This window comes from Phoenix dactylifera, chromosome 6 (assembly GCF_051530095.1).
Source record: "Phoenix dactylifera cultivar Ajwa chromosome 6, Ajwa_hap1_PhDact_Kaust_v1.1, whole genome shotgun sequence".
Classification (NCBI taxonomy): Eukaryota; Viridiplantae; Streptophyta; class Magnoliopsida; order Arecales; family Arecaceae; genus Phoenix; species Phoenix dactylifera.
The window spans coordinates 38,337,221-38,346,709 of NC_143195.1; the positions used below are offsets into that span (position 1 = coordinate 38,337,221).

General features: G+C 41.8%; 1 protein-coding gene and 1 pseudogene across 1 annotated transcript; one reads left to right on the top strand and one right to left on the bottom strand.

The window, feature by feature from the left end:
- Positions 1 to 207: 207 nt before the first annotated feature.
- Positions 208 to 3,922, bottom strand: LOC103703964 (protein S40-4). Its single transcript, XM_088724155.2, has one exon. It carries the CDS (start codon positions 947 to 949, stop codon positions 476 to 478), a length of 474 nt encoding a protein of 157 aa, XP_088580281.1. The 5' UTR covers positions 950 to 3,922; the 3' UTR covers positions 208 to 475.
- A 4,961-nt stretch (positions 3,923 to 8,883) lies between these two features.
- Positions 8,884 to 9,384, top strand: LOC103703965 (large ribosomal subunit protein uL11x pseudogene; annotated as a pseudogene).
- The last annotated feature ends 105 nt before the right edge of the window (positions 9,385 to 9,489 follow it).

Consider the following 9,489-nt stretch of genomic DNA (forward strand, 5'->3'; position numbering starts at 1 on the left):
ATCCTTTCGTTCTACGGTTCTCTTGAAAATTCCCAAGTCCACGCGACAGCAGATTAAACTTATTATTCCACATCGTTTTTATAAAATTAAGCCTGTATGTGTTCAAGAATGAAAAAGTAATCACCAAAATGCCTCTTTTCTTTTTTCTCTTTCTCCCCTCTACAGAAGAGGTAAGCACCTATAAATAATAATAATAATCAAATCAAATTATGAAAAAGAAGAGTGCGGTCATTCCAGCACGGAATTTCCATTAGAGAGAACAAAATACAATCCCCTGAATTAAGTCAGAAATCAGAACCCATGTCTGCAAGAGAGAGAGAGAGAGAGAGAGAGAGAGAGAGAGAGAGAGAGAGTATATGGAAAAAATTCCATATATTCTTCCATATCCATATCCATATATGTCCATATCCATATCCATATATGGTTTCAAAATCCTCTTCTTTCCTTTCATGCTAAAATGAAGAAATCGATTCGGTCAGTCTTGGAAGCCGATCTTCTCCCAGACGGCGTTCCGGACCCGGCTCAGGTCCCGGCCCTTGAGGGTCCGGCCTATCCCCTCGTGGACCGAGAACGAGGCGCCCCGGCTCCGCCACAGCAGCTCGTGCGGTGGGATCACCGGCCCGCCGCCCACCCCCTCGTCGTCGGCGTCGTCCTCGAAATCTCTCCTGCTACTGCTGCTGCTGTTGCCTCTGTGCTCCTCTCGCAGTATCTTGGACCAGTCCGGGATGTTCACCGGCAGCGACGCAGGCGCGGTGACCCGGTCGCGGATCTCCGCTTTCTTCCTCCCGGACCGGGCGGCGGGGACCGGCTTGCGGTGCTCGGCTGATCTGGGCTCGAGGGCGCACCCCCAGACGTCGGCCTCGTCCAAATCGTCCGAGGCCAGCCCCGTGGGCTCGGGCCCGGTCACCGGCGTGAAGAGCCGGTATGCGTTCTGGCTCCGCCCTGCCATTTCCCCCCCCCCCCCCCCCTTCTTTTCCGTTTCTCTGTTTCTCCCCTCTAGAAAACGCCCTCCCCCCTCCTTTTTCTCTCTACTTTTTATTAAAAAAATTATTTATTTTCCTCTTCAACCAAGTTCTCACTCTCTCTTTTCCATCGGAGGGCTTGAGCGGTACCGGAAGCCAGCGGGAGAAAACGATGAAGGGGTAGGATGTAATTAAGGAGGTGGTGCTGCCGGGGTTTTGTTTCTTCCAAATGACGGTGCTCGGGGAGGGGCTTTTATAGAGGGAAGGAGCGGGCTGCAGCGATGTGGATAAGCCTCTTCTCTCTCCCGATTCTCCTCTTATTCGCATTTATTCATCTACACGCGCCTTGCTGGCTTCAACGTGAAGCCCATATCTGGTGCTCCGCGGGTTACGTTTAGACGCTGTTACAAACCGCATCTCTTCTTTACATCGACTTGCAAATGACTGCATTACTTTACCGTTGCGTATTCATTATTATGTCAAGAGAGTAAAGCTGCGAGGCTATTCTTATATGCCCATGAACAGCTCTTGGGACAGCGAAGTATTGGTGCAGCTTGTAGAATCTTATCCTTGTCCATGAGAGGAGTAAGTCGAGTTAAAAATTAACGAATTAATAGATTTTCTCATGTTGGATGGATAGGAGTTTGCTAAAGCGATCCGCTCGAACATCTTAACAAGGGCGTCGTCAATGAATTCGTATCATGATCTCGACCGTTGATGAGGATGATCTCTTGTTCTCTCGGACGGAGGGGATGGATGGTGACGTGGCGTATCGATAACGACAAGGAAGGAGGGGAAGGGCAGCTGCGTCATTTTGCCGTGGTAATTAGAGAGAGGGGGGCAAGTGGGCCCCGCCGGGATGACGAGAACGAGATGCGCGTTGCTCAGGCCGGGCGAGTGACACGTGGCGGACGGCCTCGAGGGCTCGAGGGCACGTGAAGTAGGGCCTACCCGGAGAGGAGAGAGAGGAGAGGCAGCGAGCCGTTCGATAAGGGGGAGAGGGGACACAAGTGTGGGTCCCACGAATCGTACGAAGGCCCTTGAGAAATTAAACCGGGTGACGTGTCAGGATGTCACTGGTTGTTGTGCACGTGAGGGAGTGCAGGGTGGATGTGTCCGTAGAGGGGAGGGACATGCACCCCCTAGCTGTGGAACTCGAGCAGAGAGAGCTATTCGCACCGGACGACTGCAAACCCAAGACGAGACCCTCGAAGTCGTGGGGTTGGTTTCGGCCAGGATGTTCAAATGGGTCCGATTACCGTTTGTTTCCGGGTAAGTCCCCCCAGCACCGATTTGATATGTCTGCTTAAAATCTCGGCTTCTGGTTATATCGGCGGACGCAAGAAGCATGTCGCTCTACAATTTTCTTATTTTTCTCTTATTTCTTTTAATATGATTTTTTGACATCAAAACCCATGTTTAATATTAGATTGTTTCAACATGTAAGTTACCAATCTTTCACGACCTAATAGTTTGTTTTCGTTGAGATAATAAAAAAATTATCACAAATATTTATTAATCGAGTGCCATGTTTACAACATTCCTAGCCCAAAAAAAAACCTTATGGTTAAATAGAAAGTTCGAATATCTATTCCCACTCAAGTTATCATGTCGTCTCACGGTTAATGCATGTTGAACATGCCATCCTAATTATTCCTTGAGTTGTTTTGTCTAAAATGGGCTAACTTCAGGAGAATTATTTTTGGTATGCAAAGCAGTACTTTTTTTTCACATAAAGAAAAGGTGAAATTGACTCTAAATTTGGTATATGTGATGCAAAGGCATAGAGAAAGCAAGTTTAAATCCTCTTAAACATTTGTTACTGAGAATTTTTATAGCTTAAGTAGATTGAGGTTGTCTATTGGCAAGAGTAGATGGGCAGACCTTTCAGTGGTTCTTAACAAAGAAGAATTAGATGAAAACTTGTGCCATTAGAATTTGGTCGACGACATCCGGGCATTAAAATTTTACGATTAGACAAACTAAACATTGAAATACGTCCCAGATTTGAAGTTAAAATCTTTCCTAAATGAAAGAGGAATTTACCATCCAGAGCATAGTACAGTTTTGTGCAAAACAAAATGTTAGAAAGTTGTTCACATGTAGTCAAAAAAGAATGTTGCATGTTGTGCATCTTGAGCTGGCAATGCATGGCCACCAAAGTATCAAAATCTTTGATGTGATTAGGTTAAAAGAACGCCTCTAGATGATGCACTTGCATGCTGTGCATCTCGAGCTAGCAATATATGCGAACCAGAGTCATGACAGTGCCTTTGATGTGATTGAGTTAGAAGAAAGCCTCTAGATGAAGCATGTGTTCACCATGGAGAATATATCTTTTTATGAACTGACCTAGTTATATTATGAAACATGAGTAACACGCGTTGATCCAAGTACTTTTCAATTTCTTTGCATTTTTCTAGCATAGTAGTTGGGATATTAAATGTTATGGATGATGACATGAGAATTGTGACAAGCAAGTTCTGACCAAGGTTAGTGCATTATAGAAGTTTTACTTGTAACTATAAATGACCGCGAGCTTACCAAGCAGTCCAACAAGGAAAGAATCACTAAAATTTTGGGATGGTGTGTGAATTGTCTTTTATTGTCTGACGTTTCTAATTTGATCGCTAAATCTTAAGCAAATGTTGGATTCAAATATTGTTCAGTTCTATTGTAGCAAGATTCATGTATCTGGTCACACTTGTAAACAATTCTCCACTTTGTTTTATTGTGTTCTAAGATAGGAGAGGCAGGAGCATACAAAATTTTTCTTCTCTTGGGGTCGGTGGATGCTAAAGTTGCTGCTGGAGTGTTAGGAAAATTTGAATTGATAGTTTTCTTCTAAAAAAATTATTAAAAAACATACATGATTTTTTATTATTTCTTTTGGAATATTTTAATCTAAATGTATGGTGTTATATTAGACATTGCACACTCGTTTACATCAAAAAAAAAAAAAAAATCACCAACTCATTTACATCCTAAAAGAATACACAGGTGTCATAATGAAATCAATATCTACATGGCAGGTGGCATATAGGTAATCGAAAGATTTTTTTCATTGTTTTCACTTCATAGTGAAGTAAAGTTCCAGATATGGTGTCATCAAAAAATCTTACATTATTTTAGTTCGCATGCAACATTATATATAACTTCAATCTACTTTAGCAAAACAAAGATTTAAGACAGCAGTGCTAAATACTATGTGGTGATTTGCATACTTAATTACGTTAGACATGATACGCTGGCCTTTGAGAAGCAAAACCACTCAAATATAAAGTGAAAGGAAAATAGACTACGATGAAGTTAAACTTGATTTCTTTTCTAATAGACCACGATGTTTATTGCTTTGTTACTTGCAACTGTATATTTATTTCAATCAAATTGCCCGATTCGAGCCGAAGACCTGAGGTGGTGCTATAAGCTGTTATTTGTGTTTCATTGTGTCAAGTGCTAATCATCTCAAATTAACAATTGAAGCATCCAAGGCTGCATCAATCGAGAACATATGACAGAAGAAATTATTTTATCTTCAAGCTCATCCTCACCGAGCATAGATTTATTTCAATAATTTGGTTCTTTCCATCCCAATCTTACAGTAATGGGATCACCTTACGCTTATGTAGTAAACAAGCTGTGAAGGATTTTTGTGACTCGTTTGAAGAAGGCTTAGACTTCCGTAAAGCGAAGTCATTTTTAAGTGTACGCATGGGTAAAGAAGCCATTGGGAATGCCCCTCCCCTCAAAGTAATCCAATTGGAACATTATCTTTAATGACCGAGATCCGTGCACCGGCTCACGAAGCCGATTTGGCTTTCTTCCATTTGTCAGCTCCGGGTAAGCAATAATACTGGAGTGAGCTTCAAGGTTATCCTCCTCCAGTCCTCCCCTTCTGATCTTTTTATCTCGTACTTTAAGAGATGATAGCTGGCATGCTCGCCAAATCATGAAGGAAAGCAGAAGAGGCCCAAGAGATCGTTTAGTTAATAACAAAGCAAGATTCTCCTTTTACACTAACCTACGCAAATTCCAAAACAGATGAGAGGAGCGACCAATTTGGACATGCTGCTCTGCGACAAGAAGGTATCGAATGTGGGAAACATGATCGGTGATCGAATTTTATATCTGTTTGTGATCTTCTTTTATATATGTGCGAGTTGATTTGCAGTTCGCCACCTTCCTCGATGCTTCATTCACATGATAAACAAATTCACATCTTATCTTATTAGGCTAAATAGAATAGATGCATATAACTCGCCACTGGTTATGAACATGTAGGAGTATTGGCCTGACATGATGAAGATGGAGTTGGTCTTCAAGGACGTAATTGTAGGGTTCATCTTGCGGCGAAGGATTGCTTGCCGGATTCTTATTCTGAATTGAGAAAATGGATGAGATAACCTTTAAACATATAGCTCTTTGGATTGCAATAGTTAATGTTGGGTCTGGCCCAAAAATGTAAGTATCCAAGGGCCGAGTTTGCCCGCTAGGCCCAACTTTAACCATGCACCCAACTAGGTGGAGCCTTGGTTGGATTGGGTTTGGGATAAAGGTGCTAGCGACTTTGATTAGGCCCAGGTTTTACTGAACCTGGATACAAAACCATTGCAGTTTCGTGTCTGACTTTGTTTCATACCTAATTCATTGGTGATTTTATACGAGAGATGAGTGGCCAAATATAGATCATCAACCATGCAAGGTATCTTGCATGATCGACAAGTAGCCAAACATAACCCTTCTAAGTATCAACTACAAATTAATTAATTAGATCTTCATCAGTCTCATATTTTTGACTTTTTTTCTATAGTTGGTTGATAGCCGATTAATTTTTGATTGTAAAGTTTGCCTCTCCTATAAAAATTAATTTTTATGCTTTTTTTTTGACAAACTAACTTCTCAAAGGAAGCTATTTGGGCAAAATAGAAGTTAATCGTACACGAAACCGCTGACGGTCACCAAGGGAGTTAGCTACTGTACGGAAATAACTTCATCTTTCATTAGAGGTAGCAACAATTCCTAATGCTTCAGTCCTTATCCTAGCATTAGGATTCTTTTCTAGAGTGGAGACTTAACCTGTTTTAGAACATATCTCAGTATTCGTATATCAAATATGCTTCAAATCAGACAGAATGAAGGCTTACACATTTTCCTTTTTCTAATTTAATTTCGTTTGGTGCCCACCTTATTTTATTTTAGTATTCTCTATCTTATATATTAGATGCATCAATATTGTATGAATGCATATTAAGTAGAGATTGATTTATTCCTCTTCCTTTTTCTTTTGTTCATACTTTTGGTGCATGATTTACTTCTATTTATTTTTTTTTAATATTTGGTTACTTGGCAAATTATAAAGAACCTCGGCATTCTTTCAAGTGATCTAAAAACACGATAGATCACATCGAAAAAAGTTAAAAAAATATGCAAAAAAAAAAAACTTTCCACCTTTTCATTTCTCGAAAATCTATTGAATCTTGAAACACGTCCCGGTAATGCACGGTGAATCAGGATGACAATGTACACATCCTGTCCTTTAAGTGTCTGTTTGGATGATTGGATTAAAAATCTTATATATACATGAATTGGGCTAGTACAAACAGCATGATTATATGATTATAGACTAGGCTACGTATATATTTATATATAGCCAGCAATTTTTTTTTTTTCCTATGTGATTCGAGCCGTGCATTCTAAAATTATTTTTAGATATTTATCTCTTATTGCCATCATTATCAGAACTTGACGGTGGATTTTTATCTCTTACTGCGGTACACTTGTTTAAGAAAAAGCTTTTGAGAGCCAACTTGACAAAATCTTGAATCTCAATAGATTTTTTGATTTTATTTTTAAAATTCTGAATGCGGAAGGAGAATGAGGTGGTTTGGAAAATTCAATCACTACAAGACGCAGAACCTTTCAAGATACATCATGCATCAGAGCAATCTCAAATTTTCAAACATATGTGGCATTTCACAGCTCCACGTCAGTCACCTTACATAGATCGAGTACCAAGACTAAGTACGGCAAAATGAGCTGTGCCACCACCTTTCAATCGTTATAGAGCTAGAACTCTAGAATGAAAGCTTCTTTGGAACATTTTTCTTCCACCAAAGGCTCTCCTCACAAATTGTCCCTTTTCTTTCCGTCCATTGCGATGGAAAAAAAGAGCAGCCCTTTCAGCATTCTTCCGGGACAGTGTCACGAGAGGTTTTTTAGTGAGGTTCTCTATAAATAAACGCTATAGGAGATTTTATATCTACATGATGTCGCACCCCTTAACATAACATGATGTCTATCAGCAAGATAAATGGTTTGCCTAAAACTTTACTGGGCGTAACTTTTACACTCGCAGATATCAAGTATATATGCTTCTCAATGATTCCACGCAAGCATGTAAATCAGCCATGAGGTTGCGTTTGATAAGTAAGCTAAGCAATCCAATCTAGCCGCATGCTATCAAGCCTGGGCTAGCAAAGCATTTGGCATAGGATTTCTCTACCACTCGCATCAAGCCATGGCTTGTCGTCATATGCAATGAAATATTCAGCACCAGCCCCTGGGGGGCAAAAGATGGAAGGAGCCATAGGTGTTGATCCACAGGTGTCTATCTGATATCCAGTCTCATAATCAAAACATTTGAACTGCAATGCCTCTAATATTTGTTAGCTAATCTAAAATAGCTCATCACATTATTTGTTGCGAGGAAATTGCAGTTAAGAGGGGCCCTATTGTCTTGCAATGCTCTGCTTCCTCGAAATCAGAGGATAAATGCAACAATAAGGGTTTGATTGGAGAAATGTAATAGAACTGGGATGGATTTCCTACTTGATTTATAGGATATGATCCATATTAATCCAACACCTCTGCACCCAGAATCTTGTAGGACTATTGTTCTTTTTTTCTTCGTGCAGACCAACAGACCCACAGGCTGGAATACAGACTAGGACTTGCATAGACCTTAAGAAGATTGTGGGCTTTAGACTGCCTAAAAGCAAATCAGGTTACTGATTTTTCGGACAATAATGCAAGTGTGGAGCACTCACAAGCAGTCTGGAATTATAGTTTCCCTTTGATCTTGTCTCTTTGATTAGACTAGATGCTAAGAGAGTTTTGTAGTGAAGTCTTTTACTTTTCCTACAAAAACAAATAAAAGCTGTGAACTAATGGGCCGAGAGGCCTGATTACTGTAAGATATTTCCAAACAGGCGTAATCTTGATGGTGCTCTCCATTTTTGAAACCTCAGGAAATTAGTATTTATAGAGTTTGCTCTAAATTTAGAGGCAGAGTTTTTTTTTTAAAAAAAAAATAAATTTACTTTGTTACAATAGGCGCGTGGATATTTTTTTTTTTTTTTTAGTACACCAGCGACTCACACACAATGAGTATGGGTACAGCCCATAAAGTCAGAAAAGAGGAACAAATAGAAAGGAGACAGGACAGAGACGTGGTTCTACCAAATGAAATCTCTAGAACATGAGCTGCAAAGGATGACAACCAATCTGCAGCACTATTTGTCTCTTTGTAAACCTAAACAATCCGATGAAAGGCACACTCATCAAAAAGATTACGAATGTCGTAGATTAGCCGTATCCCACTGGCAGCACGCTCCGACCCTGGACCACTCGATCACCATGGCTGAGTTTTTTTTAAGAATAATACGGCTTGCATTCAGCACTCATCAACTCTTATCTCGGTACTAATAAAGGTCCGATCGAAAATCAACCAGCCAGGGTGTGTGGATAATCTTTGGAAAGCCGGACGCGCATACATAAATCATGCACCAGTGGATCAGTATACCACATAGGCATAAACCCCAGCTATATATAACGAAACCCTAGCCTCTTTTTGCCGCTCCTTCCCTCGTTTTTTTGTTTCCCGCAACCCTAACCTTAGCACGGTTAGCACAGAGGAGCTGCAATGCCGCCCAAGTTTGATCCCTCCCAGGTCGTCGACGTTTACGTCCGCGTGACTGGCGGTGAGGTCGGGGCGGCGAGCTCCCTGGCCCCCAAGGTCGGTCCCATTGGTCTCTCCCCCAAGAAGGTCGGAGAGGACATCGCCAAGGAGACGGCCAAGGAGTGGAAGGGCCTCCGCGTCACCGTCAAGCTCACCGTCGAGAACCGCCAGGCCAAGGTGTCGGTGGTGCCCTCGGCCACCGCCCTGGTGATCAAGGCCCTCAAGGAGCCGGAGCGCGACCGCAAGAAGACCAAGGACATCAAGCACAACGGCAACATCTCCCTCGAGGACGTCATCGAGATCGCCTGCGTGATGCGCCCGAGATCCATGGCCAAGGATCTCGCCGGTACTGTCAAGGAGATACTTGGCACCTGCGTCTCCGTCGGCTGCACCGTCGATGGCAAGGACCCCAAGGATATGCAGCAGGAGATCTCCGACGGTGACGTCGAGATCCCCTCCGAGTGAAACACCAGGTCTATCATCACTGGAATTTTGTCTCTTCCTCTCTCTCCCGCTATGTTTGTGTGTTGGATCTTTTGAAGGGATTTTGGTATCTAGTTTAGGCATTCT

Coding starts and splice junctions, on each gene's coding strand:
- LOC103703964 (XM_088724155.2), bottom strand. CDS start 949: ATGGCAGGGCGGAGCCAGAACGCATACCGGCTCTTCACGCCGGTGACC.